The 25,084-nt window shown below is 32.0% G+C and overlaps 1 protein-coding gene across 2 annotated transcripts in view; it reads right to left on the minus strand.

The window, feature by feature from the left end:
- The window catches only part of AGBE (1,4-alpha-glucan-branching enzyme), a 567,870-nt gene that overhangs the window by 42,672 nt on the left and 500,114 nt on the right, over positions 1 to 25,084 (minus strand). For both annotated transcript variants that reach the window (XM_089597372.1, XM_089597367.1), the window contains one exon: positions 4,376 to 4,560. In XM_089597372.1, the coding sequence (XP_089453498.1) occupies positions 4,376 to 4,560 (185 nt within the window). The remainder of the gene's footprint in view (positions 1 to 4,375; positions 4,561 to 25,084) is intronic.

Here is a 25,084-nt window from a genome sequence, read left to right on the forward strand (position 1 = left end):
TTTAGTGTTACCCAAAAATTTTGTTGATACATCTTTAAAACTAGACCATGCTGCTTTCTCATCATCTTTCATAGTTGTTTCAAAGTTTTCATCTCTAAATACAGAACGAATTTTAGGTCCATCAAAAATACCTGCGCTTTGTTTACCATCTGTTTGGTGGTGAAATACTTGGCTCAAATATTCTTAGCATTCTCCATCTTGGTCTAATGCCTTGACAAATTATTTCATTAAACCAAGCTTTGTGTGAAAAGGTGGTATTAAAATTTTGGACAAATTCACAAGTGGCTCTTTTACAATATTTTGTTTTCCATATTCAAGTGACTCTCTTAGTGGCCAAATTTTCTTTTTGTAGTGGTTTTTCCTATCTGTACTATCAAACATACACAAATAACAAGGATATTTTGTAAATCCAGATTGTTGTCCTAGTATCATAGATAAAATTTTTAAGTCTCCACATATTTGCCATTTATGTTCCTCGTATTTTATTTTTGACAGAACCAATTCAATGTTTAAATACTCTTCTTTAAGCACCGTTAAATGCGCTAATGGTACAGGAGCGTACTTGTTTGTGTTATGAAGAAGGAATGCTTGAAGGTTCCGCTTCGACGAATCAATGAACAGGCGCCAATCCTCAGGTTTGTTTTTTTTTTTTTTTTTTTTTTTTTTTTTGATACCGGGTTACCACGACAGCCTACTTGGCCTAGTCACAGGGGCCACCCAATCACCACCTATGTGTGGGGGTGTATTGCCACATCCATTTCTAAACCTTTTTTCTCGCCTCCTACCTGAATCCATGGGCACAGTGTGAGTATCTCCGGTGGAACACCTTGCCAGTTAAGCTGACACTCTCTGCACCGATGGTGCATCGGGTCCACTCACCACTGTGTAGCCCTTCCCCGGAGAAGACTCCATTATTCCAGGACGTCCACTCCTCGCCGGTAAGGCTGGCGATCCCTGCCTAACGCCTGGCATCGGGTCCGCTAATCCCTACCTATAGCCCTTACACTGTTTCACATTCACCCAGGCCCGAAAACCTGTGGGGCAAGAGAAAAACCCTGGAATTACTCTGAAGGAAAATTCCACGGAAAAATCTGCCCCAAAACAGCCGGGGTTACATAGGAACTTTTCCCGATGAAAATAGTTTTTGAAAAAATCTGCATTCACCGGGAATCGAACCCACGACCCCTAGAACTGAGTTGTATCAGTAACAAGCAAACTTACCACTGAGCCAATGCTGCTCCTCAATTCTCAGGTTTGTATATACCTGTTTTTAATTCGTCAATAAGTCCTTTTACGTCAATGAAGTAAACTAGCCCTAAATATTCTTTAAAATATTTACGAAAAGTTTTCTCTCGGTCACAATATTCACTTACTTTAGTTTCCTTTGTCAGCATATTTCGCTTTTCAAAGTCTGAAGCTATCAATTTAAATTGCTCTTTATAAAGGCTGGCCTATCTAAAGATCTTTTTCAAAAACTGTTTTCATCGGGAAAAGTTCCTACGTAACCCCGGCTGTTTCGGGGCAGGTTTTTCCGTGGAATTTTCCTTCAGAGTAATTCCAGGGTTTTTTCCTTGCCTAACAGGTTTTCGGGTCTGGGTGAATGCGAAACAGTGTAAGGGCTATAGGTAGGGATTAGCGGACCCGATGCCAGGCGTTAGGCAGGGATCGCCAGCCTTACCGGCGAGGAGTGGACGTCCTGGAATAATGGAGTCTTCTCCGGGGAAGGGCTACACAGTGGTGAGTGGACCCGATGCACCATCGGTGCAGAGAGTGTCAGCTTAACTGGCAAGGTGTTCCACCGGAGATACTCACACTGTGCCCATGGATTCAGGTAGGAGGCGAGAAAAAAGGTTTAGAAATGGATGTGGCAATACACCCCCACACATAGGTGGTGAATAGGTGGCCCCTGTGACTAGGCCAAGTAGGCTGTCGTGGTAACCCGGTATCAAAAAAAAAAAAAAAAAAAAAAAAAAAAAACAAACCTGAGGATTGGCGCCTGTTCATTGATTCGTCGAAGCGGAACCTTCAAGCATTCCTTCTTCATAACATAAACAAGTACGCTCCTGTACCATTAGCGCATTTAAGGGTGCTTAAAGAAGAGTATTTAAACATTGAATTGGTTCTGTCAAAAATAAAATACGAGGAACATAAATGGCAAATATGTGGAGACTTAAAAATTTTATCTATGATACTAGGACAACAATCTGGATTTACAAAATATCCTTATTATTTGTGTATGTTTGATAGTACAGATAGAAAAAACCACTACAAAAAGAAAATTTGGCCACTAAGAGAGTCACTTGAATATGGAAAACAAAATATTGTAAAAGAGCCACTTGTGAATTTGTCCAAAATTTTAATACCACCTTTTCACACAAAGCTTGGTTTAATGAAATAATTTGTCAAGGCATTAGACCAAGATGGAGAATGCTAAGAATATTTGAGCCAAGTATTTCACCACCAAACAGATGGTAAACAAAGCGCAGGTATTTTTGATGGACCTAAAATTCGTTCTGTATTTAGAGATGAAAACTTTGAAACAACTATGAAAGATGATGAGAAAGCAGCATGGTCTAGTTTTAAAGATGTATCAACAAAATTTTTGGGTAACACTAAAGACGTAAATTACAAAACTATTGTAAAAAAAATGGTACGCAACTTTGAAAAACTGGGCTGCCTAATGAACTTAAAGCTTTATTTCCTTGATTCACATATGGATCAATTTCCTGAAAACAACGGGGACTTTAGTAAAGAGCAAGGAGAACGGTTTCACCAAGACTTGAAGGAATGTGAACGCAGATTTCAAGGACGATGGCGTATAAATATGTTGGCAGATTACTGCTGAGTGATGAAGAGAGAAGCATCTTCAAAAAGAGGTCAAAAGCGTGTCAGAAATTCTTTACACCCGCGCCGGTCATTTGACGAGAAACGTGTGCGCAAGCATAAAACACTTTCAAACTTCATTTAAAATATTTTTTTGGAAGACAAAAATAAAAATAGACATCGCCAATATCTAGTATTCAACATCTCACTATCGAAGTTGCGAAGTATTAGCGAAAATTCTACAAACTCATTTGATTTACATGATTTCTTGAGGTTTTGTGCATAAGCACACGATCAGTAAGAGCTAATTTAGGAGTGAGAATAAAAACTCCAAAGTCAGGTGTTAGTTTGAGCAACGTTTCGTTGGTCTTAACGCCAACCTCATCAGGCTCAGTCTATATCGTTAAGACGATCGTTACTCTCATTTGATTTACCCATTAAAACTCTAAGGCACTTCTTAAAAGAAGCTAAAAATTTCAGAACGTTTATGAATATCGCTATACATAAGTTCTAAGTCTTACTTTGTGATCAAGAGTCAAAAAAAATTCTAGTTTTGTGATTCATGTAGTGGAAAAGCTCCAAAACAGTGTCCAAAACATCTATTTTTTGAAAAAAATATCAATTTATCACGTTTATTGTCCACTTACGCCATCGAGGAGTTGTTTTTTGAAAAAAATGACTTCAAATTCTAAATCAGCGACCTTAAAAACCCCCAGTATAGTACTTTCAATGTTTATAAATCGGTTTAAGATCGTAAAACTTGATTTTAATGTCATTTTAATCAAATCTGAAGCAAATTTCCACTTTTCGCGATTTTCTGCCTTTTCATCGCAGTATGGTGGGTTAAAATTTCTGTAACAAGAAAATTTAAAACATGGTTTTTAATGTATTTTTTCCCGTAGAATTCGATTCTGAAGTTAAAAAAATAAAATTTTTCTTTATTTTTTTTATATAAAAAAAACCATGAAAAAACCGTAAAAAATGAGGTTTTTCAAGCAAAACCCTACAAAAAAGTTGCTGGACCCATCTTCTCTTGTTGAAAATTCGCATTTAACGTCGAAAAATACATAAAAACTTATAGGTCTGGTTAATTGCACAGACACTCTTGTTTCTTTTTGTGTGCCTGTGACAATCGACGAAGTATACGATGCTACGGCTATAATATGCTTTAATAGCTATAATAAACTCTGTTGACAAAGTAAATTCTATATGAGAGAAGATATAACATGCTTTGTAAAACAGCGCTTAATAAGTTTAAATTTAAAATTTGTCTATTATTATTATCAAGAATAAAAATTTTTTGTCAGACTATGGCTTGAGTAATTATATAATGTTTTTGAAACCGTAATAATTGTAAGTAACAATGTTAATTGAACAAGCACAAAATTCTTAATAATTGCGGTCTTGTCATACAAACATAGTAAGTTAATTACATACTTTTGTCAGAAGATTACTATGATTGAAGAATTTTTAGGTTTAGTTATTTTATACATTTTAACTTTTTAGCATAGTTTAAATTTTAGTAAGGACTTTACTTTTACTTTTGACTTACATGATCAGAGCTCAACCATTTATACTGTTCTTCAAGTAAATTGACTGCTCTGTCCCAATTATTCATGAATTTGTACTTTAAAAGTGAGTCATCGACTAAATTCCATTGACGCCTTGCATAACTGAAGCTATCTTTATTGCCAACTCGAGGAAAATCTAGCCATTCTGGATGTCCAAACTCATTTCCTATGAGATATACTCCTTTAGTATTATTTAAATAGTATACAACCAATATTTTTTCATTACTACGTAAGTACAGATTTTTTGTTTGTATTATTAAGTTTTAAAATTTATTAATGTGTCTGATAACTAAATAAAATTTACTTTAGGGAAGATACAGAATAAAATAGCAAATCTGATTAATGTTAATAAAATAATCTATTATTTTAAAACATAGAAAACTGTGAAAACTTATAGTGTATATTTCAAAATGATGTATATTTCTAAATGTATTTACGTTTACAGAATAGTTTTGTTATAGTTGAATATAATGATAAGTAATGAAACATCCTAAAAAATTTGAGATTCTCACTCATCATAAATTTTCATAAAATAGCTGAAACCTTTCATCAAAAGTGTGCTGTATACTCCTTTCTAATTTAAACATGTATATGCAACAATATAGGTTTGACTTAAAAGTTCAGTATGTTATAAGGGACGTAACGTATTAAAAATTGTTTCTTTTAAAGTTTTTAAAAGATACTGATAGAAAGAATTTAAACCTTACACTATTTCGTAAGCTTTTTAAGCTTCTGCCTGACTGAGCTAGCAGCCCGAGAGCTTACTTGTATTGAGTAGATTTGACTTTCTCTTTTCTTTTCGATTTATGTTGTTTTCCAAAATGAGGTTCCCGAAGAGCCTGCTCGGGAGAAAGAGAATTACTAACATGACAGCCAGATATTAACTCCAGAATGAGTTATCTATCGATAACAGTTACAGACTCTTTGTCGTAATATAGTGGCCTCGTCAAATATGAAGTAAAAGTGCTGGCAGAATAAAAGATACCCCCAACATCTCTCTCCTTCTCTTTTTCTTCGTTTGCGTTTGTCCCGCCTGTTTACACTCTTGTAATATTAAAAATTACCTTTTTTCTTTCTCTCTATTTTTCTCTCTCTTACATTTACTTTAATTCTGGTTATTTAAATTCTTCCACTCGTTTGCGGCCCCACACCAAGTACAAGCAGTTATACTATACCTGGGTAAGTCCCGACTTTAGCACGAACATCGTCACGGCAGGATCTGATGGTGCCTATTTCCGCTGTCTTAAAAAGCTGTAGTACTTTATTTTTTGGTCATCCACCACGTCTCTACAGACTCTCTGTAACGACAATATCTTCACTAAGTGGATGTTAGCTCGGTTGACTGCTGAGTCTGCATATTCACATAATTATTATTAATTTTAACATTTCCTTGTACTACAGTACACAAATTTTTGCACAACTTTTGATAATTTCGTAGATAACTCGAGAAAAACTAACTTAACTTCTTCTGGTAGCCCTTCCATGCCTGGGCATACAGCTACTACTGCATCTCTCTAGCCTTTTAACTTTATCTTGACATTTACCACTGCATTTTTCATATTTTCTCATTTTACTCCTCTACTCTTTGCGCAAGATTGATGTTGCTGTAACCGTTTCACTGGAAAAAAGGAAAGTACAGCCGTACCTAGCATGGTATTTATTAGCACATTTATAGTGATGAAATTTCGCCTTCTTGTACGCTTCACGTGCTAAGTTTCTTGCTACTTGTGACAATGTAATGAGTATTATACAATACATGATTGTGAAATATGAACAAAGAAATCGAAAATAACAACTGTACTAAGCTCTTCATGCGGACTTTTCAAAAATATTCTATTGTTACTACTATTCTTGTAATTTTTAAGTGGGATATGGTATGTCGTTTTGAATTAATAAATACCATTAAAATTTATTGTGTATGGCTTAATAGAGATTTTGTCATTATTTAATAAACATTTTATTCCACAGGTTAGTATGAATATAGATAAGGCAAGTGAAAGAAACGTACAGAAAAAATTTAAGGTTAAGTAAAATGCAACACTTTGTAAAAGCACATCAAACGTAACATAATTAAAAAAGTTTTATTAAAAATTTTTTTTATTGAAAATGGTTATTTATACTTAATTAGAACTTTTAACATGTTTAGTAAATTTAAAAATATCTATCATGCCCAGCATATAGAAGATTTAATATAGTTTTGATTTTAGAAATGTAATGGAATATACGTTTAGTAAGAAAATTTTGATGACTTAAGTATTACTCCCTTCAGGGTTTCTGTTTCTATACCGCGTTAAATTATTTGTCAGTTACAGTCAGTAAAACAAAATTAGATAAACAAATTCTAGAATCGCAGACGTGTAAGTATTTAACTAATGACACGCTGCTGTGCTTGATGATGGAGTAGATGACAAGTGCTGTAGCTATTCGCTTTGAGTGTAATTCCGAAATCGAACCCTCACTGGACACTTTGAGAACGATTGGTCGTTATTAGAAAAGGACAGTACCATGAATTGATTTCCATGAGAAGCGACATTTAAGGGTTGGCCACCTGGTAAATGGAGCTGAAAGCTCGATTTCATAATAATTACCTTTTCTAATGACAACCAATCGTTCTCAAAGTGCCCAGTCGGGGCGCGATTTCGGAATTGCGCTCAAAGTAAATAGGCAGCTAATACCTGTAGCTCAAACAAGCAACACTGCTTTTTACGTTGATATATTGCACACTTGTTTCGCTATTTTGTGTCATACTCATCTCTATCAAATAAAATGATTTGAGTAACTCATTAATTTAAATTTATTGTAACCTTTCTACTGTTTTATTTATTTTGTTACGATCTTCTTAGACCTTTGGTAAGAAGTGGCCCAAATAAGAGCCACATGTTTTTGCTGCATAAGAGTAGTCGTTTGGCTTTCCTTTTTTAACTCTAAGTCAAGCTACGTTTTAACGTGGTCGAAACCTCAGCGCGTTGCGCATTTTTTCTCTTTTTTTTACACGCATTCTTGTTTCAAGTACATGCACCAGTAAGCCATCCATCTTTCTTTTTCCTTCCTTATTTATACAAAGACACTTTTATCACTTTTTCCTTCAACGTTTTGGCTTTTCTTTTTTCTAGTTTTAAATACCTACATCAAACCACTTAGTATATTTGCCAGATGTTCTTTATATGGTGTTTTAAGACATGAATATGTATCAAATTAAAAACTTACTAGTCCCTATTTTTCAAAAAAACTACTCCAGTGTACTCAAAATGATGTATGCACTCTTAATGCTGCTGGACTCACCACTATTACACGAGTCTGCGGCCATTATTGTGCTGAGAGCTCTTCTATATAGGACAACAACACTCCTGGCAGACTGAGACGACTGGCGTTGGTAGGCAAATGGTAACTGCAGCCAAGAACTCAGATCACTCTCTTACTGAACTGTATGTTAGTTCTGACTTCTTCTGTAGGTATATGCTTCAGTCATTTCTTAGCTATTGTCAGACAAACCGCTTAGTACAAGGAAGCTTGGAAAATTTAAGCTGATGAAATTCCTTCAGCGTCAATGTATGTAGATTATTGTTGCTCTAGGGGCCATTTTCTTAAAGGAAATCAGGCTAAACTTAATGAATTAGTAGCCCTTGCTTGAATAAATTTCTATTGCTAAAACGATTTACTAGTGATGTGCATATTTAAGTTAGTATTCATCATACTTACATTATTTTAAAGTCTTCCTAGTTATTAGTTTCCATTTTAGTTTTCGAACAGCGAATTTCTCAGGTATTGGACTAAACAAAACTTTCTAACCCATGTGCCTTGGACTTTAATTCCTTGAGATGGTTCTTACCTACTTTTATCGTTGCCGAAATTCTTTTCTGATTGCTTTGCTTATTGCGAATTAGGTAATATGAATTATTAAAATAATCAGTGACTGAGAATCGGACTAAGTGGTGGATTGAAATTCTTGTATTAAATAATTCATTTTCCATCAGAACTAATATTCAAAAGAAAACTTGACTCTTAAGGTCTTAAGGTTTGTGAATATGCTGATGCTCCAAAGTCATGCTCAGCTGCTGTCTTATATGATGCAGTTATTATTAGTGACAAGATTTATGGCTCACTTCAGACAGCCAAGTACAAGGTTGCTTATGTTGAGAATGGTGCATCATTTTGTAGATAATAGCACTTTTTCTGCAGTTCTTTTTCATTCATGGAGTGATTTACTCAACGTTTTTTACAAGCTCAGTATCTCTTCATTATATGGCCTTTGATGGCGTCAATGTAAATTACGAGCTTTTTTTTAGTTATCCAGTCTTTAAGGTTGAACTCACAAGAGTATGCCTTCAGTCAACCTTGTGCTACATTTTGAAGTAGAAAGTTTGCTCAGAGTACGTGCATATTTTTTTCGTTTTTCTATCAATGATTGATTAGAGTTGACAATAAATTGACAATAAGAGAATGAAAAAGCTTAAGTTTATTTTCAACTTACACTAATTATAACATTATTAATCAAGGGTTTTCTGTAAAAAATCATGAGTCTCTACCTACTTCTAGTCACCTGCAAAAACTGGCACATATTGTTTCTGGTGAGCGTTTGAGGGTTCAAGGTAAGTTGATCATTCTCTACTAACTCTAGCTGCCAAACATTCTCTAAATATGTACAACAAAGATACCTCAACTCAGTCGCTGATAGAGCATAACATCTTGTTTTATTGCATGGTTGGGCTAAACGAACTGACGTCACTAGTTATCGTTACTGTTTGATCTTGAAAAATCATCAAGTGATTCAAGCAAAACTTAGTCATAGTTTAAAATACAGGCAGTTTGTCATTAATCTTAATTGATAGGAAAGTTTCCCAGTTCTCGCGTTTGGTAAGAGATCTTCTAAGTTACGTGGTCATGGTTATTTTTATGGTTACTGATGCCATGCGCCTAAGTAAAGTTAATAATTATACGAAAAAAGCATTTATTGACACCGTACATCGCTTCACAACCATCAGAGATTCCTTAAATATTCCTCATTTTTGGAGGTTATGGGAAGTCACTGTTTGATTGACAAAATCTCACTTTACACGCGTAGTTGTTGATCAAATACTTATTTTTTAATCTCAAACCAGGTTCCACAAGAGATGGTTATTGAAAACTTTGATTTCGTACAAACTGGCACTGAGTAGATTTCATTAGATAATTCAAGATAAGGTTTTCGTTTTAATAAAAAATAAATAAACGTTTTCTGGAAAATAACTTCTGAGAAAATCAGTATAAAAATTTAAGGATTTGCGATCCTTTATTTATTTAGTGAGAACTAAAACCAGTCGTTCAGTGTTTCCAAAACAATACACGAACTGATTCTTATTTTGTAGGGTTTGAGGCCAATCATAACAACTAGTACTTATACTTAATTTCTTTTAAATAATATGAGTATACTTGCATTTTCTTTTAAATTTGTAGTTTTTGTACTATTCGAAAGATTATTGCAAGTGAATAAGACATACACATTTTTTGCATTTTTAATTTTGATGTTTTTATATTTTTTATATTTTGTTTAAACTTTTTTTGATATTTCTGCACCTAGACTCCAGTACATCAAACTTAAGATTAGGTTTACCATCCACCCAGTTCTTAGTTTATTTAAACGCCCTTTAGTTTAATACCCTGATATTCCACGTACCAATCGAAGTAGGACTGGCAGACTTAAACACAACCCCTGTTAGTCCAGTAAATCTACGAACGACCTAATGGTTGAGTTAAATTTAATGCAACTAAGAAATAATGCACAGGATCATCTGGATGCAAATATTCGTTAATACGTTGCATCATTTGAATTTCTGGAGCTGTTAAACAACATAATCTAAGAGACTACTAAAAATTTCAAATACAATTTCTTTTCAATGTAAAATGCAGTTTGTTACAAAGAAAGTTAAATAATAAGGTTGTATATTATAAGAAAATTACTAAATTAGGGTTTACTGTATACTATAAATAATCTGAGAAATAGGAAAAATCTTCAAAAGTTGTGTTTTTTTATTCCTAAAGCGAATCATTTTATATTTTGTGAACCTTTGTGCAGTAAAATAAAAGATTTTTTAATCAGTTAAAAATCATCCTACAGACAATAAAATAACAAAAAAAGGCCTTTTCCTACATTGAAGATTAGTAAGCTGGGGCAGGACTGACAGTATACTTTCAGAACCTACGTCCTACGTATAACGCAGTACCATAGTGCAAAAAATATAAGAATCATTTGTTTTAAAGTAAAATCTAAGAAAAATTAGGATAAAATTGTGACGTTTTTAGGATTCTGTTCTTTGTAATACAATTTCGTTGGTTGATATATTCGTAGCACATATATATTTCAGTCATACAAAACGTTTTTTTTACATACATCCAAACAAAATAACTGTCACTTGAGGTTGTTAAATAAAATATTTTAAGTATTCTAATTTAGTTATATTTTTTTCAGTACAGAATGATTACATTTTATCAACAAAAAACAAGTTTACGTTGATATATTTTCTTACAAAAAAATAATGTATTTTAATTACATAAAGTTCAAGTAGAAATAGCGTTGATAACTCATCGTTAAATTTGTTATATTGTTCTGTCTCTAAGTTATGGTTTTTCACTGTCTACTGTTTGACGAGAAAATCAGATTTACTAGCTTTATAATTTGGACATTTCTCTTTGCCAGTATTCAAACAAATATTCGAATATTGAAGCCCTAATTTTTGCATCCATATTAGCTGCATTCACACTCTGTTACGTATCTTTTTCTGCCATATTTGCGTTTGCAACTAAGCTATGATTGTACGCTGCCTAGTTGATTCTACAGTGGGGAGTAGAAATTCTAGATTCAAAGTGCTTTATGATGATGAACTATTGGATAAATCATATCGGAAATTGCTTAAAAGTACTAAGCTTCAAAATATGTTGATATCGCCTTGCACATATTTTTCCGCCAGTTAATCTAAATTTTGTCAACAACTTTCTATTTAAATTATTTATTTTGTAGATAAACATGTAAAAAACAGCTTTCCTATAACTAAAATGTATATTTACTATCAACCTACCTAATTATATCGGAATTAAAACGTAATTAAAACAAAGTTCTAAGAATGTGACAATTTTATTTCAATTTGTTTTAGATGAAAAATTATAAATATTTATTTTTTACATTTATTGCATTATAGAAACAACCTATAACAAATAATTTAGGCTCGAATGAATGAATCGCGTAGGCCTGACTCAAGCTGGACAATGACTGATTTTCGAAAAGGCGTTTTTTCGTAATCTTACAATAAATCGGATAATAATTTATGGCTGTTTCTACTTTACTGAAAAAATGCTTTTTTTCTTCTTAACAAAGAGTATTTTTTTACTGAATGTGGAATAATTTTCTCCACAACTGAAAAGAAATACTATAAAAATAAAAAATAAGTCTCAGTCCAAAGACATATTTACATTTTACAACTTTATGATATACGTTTCTCATGTAACAAAAAACCGGATTTTTAACTTTTAGAAATTTTTTAAGCTATGTTAAGCAACACTACCAAGACGCAAATGACACTATGATTAAGGATTCGAAATCAAACCCTATTTATTATTTGTGGCAGCATTGACAAAGTCTATTGTCATGGAATTACCAGACTATGCGAGCTCCTAATCGTATAAATATTTCATTAATAACGCGCCCCTATACTTAGTGATCAAGGAAACGATGAGCGCTGCAGCTAAGGAACCTGAAGCTCAAACAAGTAAGTCATCCGTACCACCATTTCGTCAATAAGCTACACACTTCGTTTGGTGTATTGTGTGCCATACCTATCTCTAACGAAAAAGATTTCAGCATGGACTCAAAATTTTTGTTGTTATTATTCCAATATTTCTACTGTTCTATTAATTTTGTTAAAATCCACTAATTCTTTTGGGAAGAAATGCCAAGTTTCTTACTTCTGTTAAATATATTAAAATTAATTTTAGTACTGTGTTTTATGTTTAATTAGCCCACACCTTTATGGCTCTCCTACTTTTCTCTAGCCACTGACTAAACGAAAGTCATGCAGTCTACTTTCAGGTTCTTCTAAATATTTATGGCTTGAATTGTACTAAATTATAAAATAAATAACTATCTATAATCCAAACTTTTTTTTCTTGATTGATAAGGATAAAATATATATTATGTATGAAACATAATTCTACAACTAAACAATACATAGGTTAAGGTCATAAATAATTCTTAATAATACTCCTACTCGTGTACATTTACAATGTTTCCTTAAAACATAATTTTCACTAAGTTTTGTTACGCTTTTAAAAAAGGTTACTTGATTCTTTTAAATCTGACTGTGTAATTGTAGGTGCGATTGCGTTTATTCCTTAGATTTCCTTAGATATCCTTAGAAGTAAAAAATAATGCAACTCATGAATTTTTTCTTGCTATGTTATTTTCTGCAATGTTTTTTATGTTATTAAATATCACTATGATACTGTAATTATTGCGAAAAAATTATTTTTATGTTAGTCATATAATGTTTAAAATTTTTTTTAATTTCCGTTTATAAAACAGTTAAGTTCAGCTTTAAGTAGGTTTTTGAAATTATGAAAAATAGTTTCGGTTTTAAATTCAATAATAATTTTATCTGGAAATTCCTACGTAATAAATAAAATGACTTTTATTTTAGAAACTCTGTGTTTGAAAAAAGAATTTTTTTAGGCGGATTGTTTTAAAACAACGTGACAAAAATTTTTGTTTTAAATTTGTGATAATAGAACATACTAACTCTACAATAAAATAAAAATTAATTTAACTATCATCAATACATTTTTTGCTTAAAGTGGTATAAAAATGCATTGTTTTTCTAGATACTTAACACTTTGTTTTTGCTAATGCTTGACTCAATAGTTATCATGATTTCTGCATTAATGTTCGTTTTTTGACCAAACAGCTTAATCGAACACTTGTACATCTATCTACGTGTTTATATCAAGAGGCTGCAGACAGTTTTAGGAAAAGGGGTTTGGTTAAATCATACGGATGTTGATGTTGGGGTAAGGGGGTAAGAAATCAAGTTTACGTATGATAAAATACATTTTACTTTTATTTTTTTACTTTTATTACATTTCAATTTTTTCAAATGGGAATAGTTTTATTTGTACTCGTATTTACAGGTGCAGTGATCCTAGATTTTGTCTTTATCCTGACTTCCTTATCCAGTTTCCTGAACCTTTTTTTGGAAATGGTCGCCATTCTTGTTATGAGTTCTAGTTTTGCTAACACAAAAGTACTTTTTTTTTTTTTTCTTTGTTTATTCATCATCGCCGGTAGGCTCAGACATGGCATTCTTTTACACAAGCATCATAGTGTTAATTAGCCGTCGGTGCACCTGAGTTATGATCAGATTTTTATATACGTATACGTACATAAACATCTGGACCAACTCAGTCACACCTATGATCACGTAGACGAAGCGTCAGAGAAACAGTTAATCGACCTTCGAGAATCAAGAGCACAGGCGAAAAGGCGAGACTTGAATGGTGACCAGACGATCACATATCCAAGTACTAACCACGCCAAATGCAGCTTAACCTCGGAGATCGACGGAACTGCAACTCTACCGTTGCGCCACCGCAACCACTAAAAAACTTGTCTGTAAGCTTTATTAGTATAATTTGTAAAAAAAAACCTAATTAAAAATAATGTGACAAGATTTTTCATAGAATTTTATTATACAATAAACTGTTCAAATATATTTTCTTTATTTATGACTGTATTTTTAAATTTTTTCTTTCACTAAAGTACTCATGTAACTATAATAATAGCTTGTCAACTGCGTTATTATTTTAAATAAAACTTTAAGCTTCTGTCTTCTATTGACTTTAAGTTACTGGTCACAATCTTGATAATAAAAGCTAAAAGTAAGAAATATTATTTAAAAATTATTTTCTCAAGTAAGAATAAACATCGCTTTGATCTTGAAAAAAGATTGCACATCGACTAAAACGGAGATTAATAATACATATCACTATACCTTATACATATACCTATACATATACCTTAAGTATGAATAAGAATTTTTTGCTTAGTGAGGCAAAGATTAATCTCACTTTCCGCTAAAAGCAGAAATCTCTACAGCACTTTGTCTCGAGTAATGATTTGTATCACTTTTATCCTTAGGCAGAGATGGATATCGCTCATCTTCTCAGAAAAGGATAAATATCGCTTTTCTCCTCAGACAGAATTACACCATATTTTGACTTAAGCAAAAATTAGTATTGCATATTTCATAAAGCAAACAATAATATTACTCTTCTTCTTAATATTGAACTAGTATTGTGGATTATTAAAGTAAAAATTAATATTGCTTTCCTCTTGATACTCAATTAAAATCGTGCTTTGCCTCTGGATAAACTCAGTATCACTTTTTTCCAATGGCTAAGATAAATATTACTTATCTTCTAAGGAAAAAATTAGTATCGCACATTGCTGCCTGCAAAGTTTAGTACCACTCATTTCATTAGATCAAGATAGACATTAATTATCTCCTGAGGCAAAAATTGATATTACTCATCTCTTGTAGCAAAGATTGATATTGCACTTTAGTTTAAAAAAAATTGGTACAACTCTTCGTCTTAGCACTTTACAACGAATAAAGATCAGTATCATTGTTTTCCATAAGCAGAAACAGATATCGCTCATTTTCTCAGGCCTAGATGAATATCACTCATCTTCTAAGGCAAAGATCGATCTGTATCACTTTTCTCGTGATGTGAGAATACATATCGCTTATTTTTGGATGAACATGGATATTGCTCATCTACTGAGACAAACATCGATATTGCGTATCGCCTCATGCACAAAATCATGACAAAGATAAATATTACTTATTTCCTGAGGCAATGAATAATATTGCACTTTGCCTTCAGTAAAGTTCGGTATTACTCTTTTTTGAGACAAAGATAGATACCACTTATGCCCTGAGGCTTTGATCGATATTGCGCATTGCCTTAAGCAAACATCGATATTATTTCCCTTTTTAAGCAAAGGTAAGTCGCTTTTTCTGGAGGCAAAGATCAATGTCGCAGATTACTTTAAGCAAAGATCGCTATCACTCTGACCCTTAGACAAAGATAGATATCGTTCTTTTTCTAAGGCAAAGATCGATATTGCATATTGCTTTGAGCAAAGAATATTTTAAAGTAAATAATTCTATCACTTCACTCCAAATATAAATATGATGGTTTTCAAAAAGGCTTCAAGGCTGTTAGACATTATATTAGCGCTCATTCAAGATACGCAGTAACGTAGTCAAAAACTTATCAATAAAAAACATTTAAGAATCCGCGTTTTGAATCTATTCTTGCGTTATTTTTTCTCCATAGTACGATGTTGATATTTATTGTGTTACATGTAAAGTTCAAGTAACAATAACAGACTATTTTACATTATCATAGCTCTATAGCTTTTGACATGCGATAATAATGGCACGAGTTTGGTATTTTAATCATATGATATATAACAATGTTAAATCTACGATTACTTTTTTTTAAAAGACTTGACAAATTCTGACTATTTTCGTGACTAGTGTCCAAAGAAGTTTATAGCTATTTGTATCGAGGACAGTCTGTGATTAGGAAAAAATATAAAGTACTAGTGTAAGTACTAGTAGTAAGTTTTTAGTGTATGTTTCCATTAGAGACCATAGTTTTTATTTTACTTCACATAAATTTTCTTCTGTTTGATAAAATGATTATTTCTTACTAATATGCTAAAATATAAACGTAATTTCAATAAGATATTTTGTGTTCTCGTGTTTGTAGATCCAGTAAGCTTATATCGTGCCGTCCTGATACCTTTTTTGTCCCCTTTCCGAAAGTACCGAAATATTTAACGTACTTTTTCCTGATTGTTATCCTGAAGTGATAATCACTGAATAACTAGTATAAATGTAATACGAGAAGGTTGTATAGAAATTTTTGGATTTATAAAACAACTTTAAGTTTATAGTACAATTTTTAGGTTTCTTAAATTAAGACTATTTTGTGCCTGTAGTTGTAGGTGTTTGACATCTCACTACGTTAGTAAAGTACTTGAAAGTGATGGGAGCTTCTGTAAATAAAAGTTTTCTTTCGTACCTCTTTTTTATAAGCAAAAAAAATTGTCTTTGTCTATGTATTATTTGAACCCCTAACTCACGCGAAAATTTCCGGGGACTTTGTTTCCAGCCCCCCAAGTAGTTTCTGCTGGTACTTTTAGTAGCTTCATTTTACGTCTCAGCGACCGATAGTTTTGAAATTTCGCAATCGATATACTGGCGTGTCAGTAGCTTTTTTAAAAGGCTCCAAAGAACTTTGCACGGAAAAAAAAGTACAGATGAGCCTAAAACATAAAAAAAAGAAAAAAATATGTGACTCGACAATCCAATATTATCATTTGATGTGTATGCATAGAAATTTGTGACTGTGATGTTTTGTTTTGAAATGACATCTTTTATACTTTGTACATGCGTTTGATATTTATTTGAATCGCAACTTACGCTTCGTAACTATGAAAATACTATGATGAAAAAAAAAAAAAAAAAAAAAAGACAAGAAAGAAAAAAGGGCAGTTTTTTAATTATCAGGGGATCGCTCTAATCTTTTCTCGAACAGTCGGTCGCTCGTGTGTGTGGGTGTACGGGCTTTTTCCCCGCAAGACGGTAAATCACTCCAACTAAAGAGCTAAAGATAATGGCAGTTGTATTTTTTCGTATACCACTTTGACAGATAAAGGTTGATATTTTTGATTCATTTACGCCCTTCGTTATTTTTAGGTTAGATTGATCAACAGTCAACGGTTAAAAGTGAGACTACAGAGCAAAATAGCCAATCTTACAAAATTAATACTAGAATCGTTATCAGCAACCCAAAAACATATGGAACATTTGTTGTAGTGTACTGCACAAAAAAAAATTGTGTGATCCTATTTGATCAGCAACAAAAGTTATAAATAAGCGTAACTTTGCTTACAGATGTTGTAAATTAATTTTATATATTTTTAATTCACTTTTTATGATTTTAACGTTTTGGTAAATAATACTGATTCAAAATATTTCTAACTTAAAAAAAGGATTAACAAGTTGTCTCTATATTAAATATAAAATAAACATGTTAGACAGTATATCTTGAACTACAGATGGAGCTAAAACTAGACTCACACCAATGTAGCTTCACAAGGGATGAATCAGGCCTCAGCAATCAAAAGACGCAAAACTTAGAAAATACATAGTTTTGGGTACATATATATAAACGCGTGCACGGCAACTTTTTTTTACCTTTCATGCGTTGTTGGAAATTATTATAATACGTTTGGATTACTTCTATTCAAAATTTCCATGAATTTTTCAAGTCATGAAAGGCTGCTAGGCTGTGAAAATACAGAGTTTTCCGAAGCTACACGTATCCGTTTGTACGGAAAAAAAATTTTTACCTTTTTTTGAGCTCTTGTGCTACGTTAAAAATTAATAGAATACGTTTGCATTACGTTTACATACAGTTCCTATGGATTTTATAAGCTGAGAAAGGCCACCAGGCTTGGGAAATAAAGAGTTTTCCGTAGATGCTTACATATACGTATGCGAGAGAATAGGAAAGAAAATGTTGAACTATTTTTTGAGCTCTTGTGCCGCGTTAAAAATAATAACAATACATTCTTAATACTCTTACGCATAACCCGTATGTATTTTTTAAGCCATAAAAGGCCACTTTACTCAGAAAATACAGAGTTTTCCGTTGATACGAGTATATACGTATACGAAAAAAATAGAAAAAAATTTAGAACTTAAAATTTTTTTTTGTCAGATGGAAAATAAATTGAATATGTTTCTTTTGCTTTTATACATAATTTTTGTGGATTTTACAACCCGTGAAAGGTTGGCAGATGTCGAAAATGAAGAATTTTCCGTGGATTCGTATATGCGCGTATCCGAAAAAAAAATTATAACTTTTTATAAATTTTTTCTGCCACCTTGAAACCGAACGTAATTTTTTTTTATCACTTCGATAAACAATTTCTGTAGGTTGTCCTAGCCATAAATAGATGCTAGGCTTATTGAATAAAGAGTAATTCGAAAATACGTCTACAAGCATGTAATGAAATCCATAACTTAAAAAAAAAATTTTTTTTCACGTTAGAACTAAATCAAATATTTTTCTGTTACTCACACATATAACTTCTGTGAATTTCACAATGTATACAAGGCTGCCTGGTTTAAAGAATAAAGAGTTTTTTTATGATACGCTTACAATCATACACAAAAAATTGGGAGAAACATTTGTAACTTTTTAAAAAATTTTATGTAATTTTTAAACTAAATTAAATACATTTTCATTGTTTACTGCACAATATCTATAAGTAGAGATTTGCATGATGTATTTCACTACAGTTTATTTACAATATTTGTATGTTAAATGGCGGGTTATGTTGAAAATTCTCTTTATCTCAAACAATATGACCTTTTTTCAAATTTCTACGTTTGCCATTAATAAGACCAGAATGAATCATATCTTAACCATCCATTTGAATTGCATTAATTATTTACTTTGAGAATGTATTTATTATACCAGAAGACTTATTACTATAAAACGTAATACAACAAAATTTGAAATTCTGTTCAAACAATATAACCATAAATTAGAAGAAAACTAGAGGTGGCATAAATGAATTAAAATAATCTATAAGAATCATCAGTTGTTCACTGTACGCTTTTTGACGAATGACTGGAAAAAAACTGTTACCCAAAGCATTCGTCCCTATATATGTTTCAAAACTACTTTATATAGTAACGTATTTTATTCAAAAGAGATTACTCTTACATTAATGGTGGCACAAAACTATTGTAAAAGAATGTAAGAATTTTTTGTCGATTATCCGATGTATGTTTATTTGTGTATCTCTGAAAACTACGTATTTTTCAAGCCTGCGGGCATCCTGTAACAGCTTTGAAAATCTTAAGAAATTGTGCGTAGGGGTAATAGAGGCGTATTCTGTTCAGGTTCAATGTATAATAAGAAATTGTAAAAAGCTATGAATTTTTTTGCTATTTTTTCGTATACACATATATACGTATCGACAGAAAACTGTCAAGTTTTTGAGTTTTGCGACCTTTTCTTGTTCTCAAAACGTATGGAAATATTTGAGTTATCGAACTGCAATTTTTCATTGTTTGCAAGCTGGATTAACCGGAAAAAATGATTTTCATCCCTGGGGCCCTTGAGGCCTTTTTTAGTCATGGTGAGGCTAATTTGGCGAGAAGCTAGTTTCAGCTCTATAAATTACGATCAGGCAGCTCAAGATATCGCATTTTAGCTTAAGTAAAGATGGATTTTGATATTTCTCTTAGAGTAAAAGCGATATCTTTGCTCTCGTTAGGCCATAACTGTCACATATCTCCCATTGCTTCTAGCATGTAATAATGTGTTAAAATTTACGTGCAAAAGTTAGCAATTTATTTTAAAAATTTACATTTACCGTAAAAGTTGAATATTATAACTACAGTTAATAAATACTGCATTATATGTTTAACGAGGATCTACTTGTGGTGATCTACATCATGCATCATTAATTAAATCTGTCAAAGCATAAGATAGATAATATACATTTTCTCGATACCTAGTAAGACCCAAATACCATAGAACGCCTGTTATATAAACGTATGTTCCTAAAGTTCGAGCACTAGTTTTACACGTACAATAATATCCTCTAATTGGTCCAATTTCCATATTTGTGTTCAGCTCATCACGATGTCTTATAAATACTCTAACTCTTCTAAATCCAGGTTCGGGCGATTTGTTTTCCTCTATCAACATCTCAACGTGGAACACATCTTTGTAATTTGTGTTGCACGCATGATGATGATTATTTTACTTGAAAAATTACTACTATGAATTCCTTTAAATAGTCAATTGTCATAACTGAATAATTAAACGATTCTCCTTTATTAAGTATGATCCATCCTAATGTAAGGAAACATAAATATTATTGATATAAAATTGTTATTATAACAAACTATTTATTTAAATATTTTATGATATTTTTTTATACTTAGAAAATGTATTATCTCCACCTGTAAGCATTTCTTTCTGCTAAATTTTCAGCTTCTACTCTCTCTCTTGAATAATATTTTCAACTACCGCTCTCTCTTGCATATGCTGAGTCATCTCTACACTAGCATTTTCCACATAAATAAAATCGTGATACTTATCGTAGTTGCGTGGTTAAAATCACGTCATTGCACACATCATTATTTTTATTAACAAAATGTTAATACCTACTTACAATTGCTCCTAAAATTCTGTAATGATTCCCCACATTAAGTGAATTTAGAACGTTCTGTACGTTGCTGAGAAATTTGAATTTTGTTTCGAGATGCCCATTACAAACCTCAACCATCCATCTTGTTTCGGTAATAATACGTGCTTTGTTAGCGTCTTCAGTTAACAGTTTTTGCTTACCTTCTGCGAGTAATGAAGTCATTTTACAGTTAATTCCAAAATCTTCAAAAATATAACACCATCTCGATAACCTCTATATACTATTCCGATATCGCCTTTTTAGAACCAATTATTTATTCCTTTACCATTGTTGAATCCATTTTCAAGTATTGCTGCATTATTATTTTGGTATTTGGAGAAGTAGGGTCCATGTATGTCAAGTATGTACACATCCAGTGCAACTATTAATGCAGGCTTAACGAGGTGACGTCTTTTGTGTCGACAAAATGACTGTCAAAATGCACAGAATTTTCTGCTTTTATGACAATAGACAAAAGTGCCATCAATATAATTTATATCACTGGGATTACCAGGATCTTGATTATAAAAAGCATTATCAAACTCCGTAACGTATTTAACAATAAATCTTTCTCTTATAAATGTATCAAAGCCTATATTTTCTCCGATAAAACGCAACGTGAGTGACTCTTTCAATGTGGCAAAACTTATACTCGTTGATTGTCGAGTACTTTTCTCAAACAAAACAGTGAGAAACTCATCCGAACGTCCTTGTCTTAATTTTACTAGGAAAATGAGCAAATCTTCTTTTTCTATATTCCTATGCCCTCCTGGATAAGGTACTCTGTTGCAGTATCTATAAAGGGCACTAAATTATTCTTTTGTCAATGATGTCAAAGTATACATCTCTTCATTAGTAAACTCATTCTCACTACAATCTTTGATTGTTACGTGAAATTTCACGTAATTCACATGAAAATGCTTGCAAGTACCGACTCTAAATGTATCTATAAAGGGCACTAAATTTTTCTTTTGTCAATGATGTCAAAGTACACATCTCTTCATCAGTAAACTCATTCTCACTACAATCTTTGATTGTTACGTGAAATTTCACGTATTTCAAATGAAAATGCTTGCAAGTACCGACTCTTACGTTCCAGCAACAAATGCTTGACGAACGCGGGGATCTTAATATCGATTGTTTAGGAATTACTGAGGATCAATAAACTGTTGAGTGGTAGTAGTTTAAATAGCGTTTATTTAATAGCGTATGTATTTACAATAGCGGTTAGCGGAGCTCAGAGCAAAATTGATGTTGGCTCTTTGCTTGTTGAGACGTATCTGATTTATTACAATAATAGCGGAGAGAATAACTAAAGTTAACTATACAAATATACACTGTAGTCGTTATATGAGTCAGAGTAGAAAAAAAGAGATAAGATAAGAAAATATAAGTTCTGAAATTAAAGTATGTATAAATGTTAAGTGAAAGTTATAAAATTGATAAGTGTTACTTTTAGATGATAAGGCAAAGATAAAGCTATTACAATTCCAGGAAATACAACTATTGCATTTAACGTATTGTGCTAAAGAAAATTAGAAAATAAAGAGAAAAAATTAAAAGTTTACGATTGGCGTGAACATCAACCCTGAATGAAAAATGCTCGTTCAAAATATTGCAATTCTTGTAGCAATGGTCTTAAAATGTAACCTTCTTTATCTAAGTAATGCCTGCAAACTTCTTACATTTTCAAGGAAAAAGATGTTGCAGTCTATGAAAACTTTGCAGTCTATGAAAGCCTATAAGATTTTTGAGTGCCGTACTCTTAAACTATTTGAAACTTAATATTATAGTTACATTGTAATAGTAAAGAAAAAATGTAGAATTGTCATACAAATTTTTATAATTTTTCAATAATCAACTTAAGGTGGTTTGGTCGATTTGAGAAGATTCATTCACTCGTTGTAAAAAATAAATGTTGTACTTTCACATGCTGGAAGTACATGTGAATTTTTTAAATGTTTTTTTATCAGCCGAATTTTTAAGAAAAAACATCCCCGAAATTGCATGATTCAACATTGCTCTTATGGGTGCGAGCGATTATTGATCCTTTGTTGCATAAATTTCAAGGTTGGTGATTTATTCATGATTAAAAAAAAAGTTCAAATGGATAGCTTTACTTCTAAGGAAGACTCTCGTATCAAAAAATGTGCACCGTATCAGGCATTTGGAAGAAATATCTGTGCAAACGTAAACAAAGTTCCGAGCAGGTCTTATGCCAAGTGTATGGGAGAGAACCGAGCATCGTCTGCTGTTAGCTGATCTTTTCACACGGATTGAGACGCCTTTACAAAATTGCTTCTAGAATTTCTTAAACTGGAAACCATGATCTGAAACTTGGCCCAGCCTTTCTTAAGACTTCAAACTATAATAATGTGCAAAAAAAAGTTTGTTTTTGGAAAATTCATAACACACTTTTGTTGATGAAAGTTGAGTCTCTTCTTGCTTTTTTTGGATTTTTTTTTCCTATGATGCAAACAACTTAATTTCAAGTTTTTTTACTCGAACTATCGAAAAAAAGCTGCTTTATAGCATGTACCGTAATTTGTTCATAACATTTAATAGTTTAACTTTTGAGCACTGACGAGCTGAATACAGTTAAATTAACCATGATACAGTAGGCAGACGTTTTCAAGTACGGTTAGTACAACTCACTTTAACACGGTGCCTAATGGGAGCCCCCGCACACCCGCTTACCCCCCCCCCGGGAAAAACGACCGAACCTTCTTAATAGGTGGACGTAACGATGGAATTAGTTTAAAAATTGATTAATTGGTCCAAGATATGAGCCAACAAAATATATAAGAATAGTTTAAAAAGATTGCCTTTACGAATGATGGAATTTATGTTTCACAGCTAACAGTAAACAACTTTTCTTGGACAAATTTGAATAGTACATGGATAATTGGCAACAAGTTGTATAATTTTTTAAATTTTTAAATTTTTGAAAAAAATGTGTTGTCATACACTAAAAAAATATTACGGTTGAATACACAATATTTATAAAAACAATAAATGGGGCCATAGGTTGTATCATTACACTGCCTTAAGCTACACTTGCAATATTAAACTTATTAATACACTCACATCAGTAAAAACGAGGCTTTAGTTTATATCAATTTATAATCGCTTTTAAATTGATAGCAAGTGTGCTTAGGTTAAAAATAAAATAATTTTATGAAAACTATGCTCTAAAGACTGAATGTAGCCATATTTTATACTTTGAAATTAACTTTCATTATTGTAATATGTTGATTTATTAAACTGGAAATGGTATATTACAGAAACTGTAAGATAATAATTTGATCCTAAGAATAAATATACGAAGAATTTGAAATACAGATAGTTAATTTTAAAAAAAGCTTTATTTATTTTAACTTTCATGATAATACATCTGTATTCCTTATACTTTGCTACTTATTATTTTAAAGATTTTTTATGATTTCAACATTTATAAACATGATTATAAAATTTCGTTGATGGTATGTTACTAAACTAAGGCTGTCATAATGTTGGATGTGGCATGTTTGCCGGGTAAAATAATATTTTTCAATTAAAATGAGAGTCTCACTGTATCTAGGATTCGTAGTCAATACTGTCTCAAACAGAAAGTTATCTTATAAATTTGATGATAAAAAAATTATATGTGTGAAGGGCAAGTAAATAGTATCGCGGCCACCGAGGAGTCTTCAGCTTTTTCAAACTTGCCTAGTCACGCTCCCACGTGACTTGAGGATAAAAGAAAAAAAATTAATGACTGCATGAGGAGCAGCGATATTTAATGTTACCTGAAGACAACTATAAAATCTTCCACTGTCTGAGAGAAAACAGTGGTAAGACTGTTTACCTGAGAAAAAATAAAATGTACGTCTACCTCAACAAAAAATCGATATTTATTATCACCTGAGTAAAACCCACTTTTTTTTATTCAAAAAATATACATATTTTATGCAACTTGATAAGAAAAGCAGTCTTTATTTTGGTCTGAGACTTACATTAACGATCTTAAATTTATATTGTTTAACCGTTTTAGATGGATCATGTATAAAATAATTGTACTCAGAATCGAGTGATACTCTAGTTTATTATATATTGGCTTCAAATTTTAATGATTTCCCTTAAGTAAAAAGTAAGAAAAATCTTCTTTTTTTTTATTATGTCTCAAGAAAGGCTCTTATAAAGGGAGCAGTATTTTTTTGACAGTATTTTTAAGGATAAGAAAAACTATGCTTCCGAAAAAAGCTATCAAAAAAGCTCCTGCATTTTGAACAAACTGTCATTAAGAAAAAGTAATCAACAATTTAGGGTGTCTATGACATAATTTAAAGCGTATTGTAATGTTGGTAGACTAAAATGACAAAAAAATACTTTTTCCCTG

The sequence above is a fragment of the Copidosoma floridanum genome, unplaced genomic scaffold, assembly GCF_036245765.1.
Source record: "Copidosoma floridanum isolate Cflo_tuat_1 unplaced genomic scaffold, Cflo_Japanese_pri ptg000004l, whole genome shotgun sequence".
NCBI lineage: Eukaryota > Metazoa > Arthropoda > Insecta > Hymenoptera > Encyrtidae > Copidosoma > Copidosoma floridanum.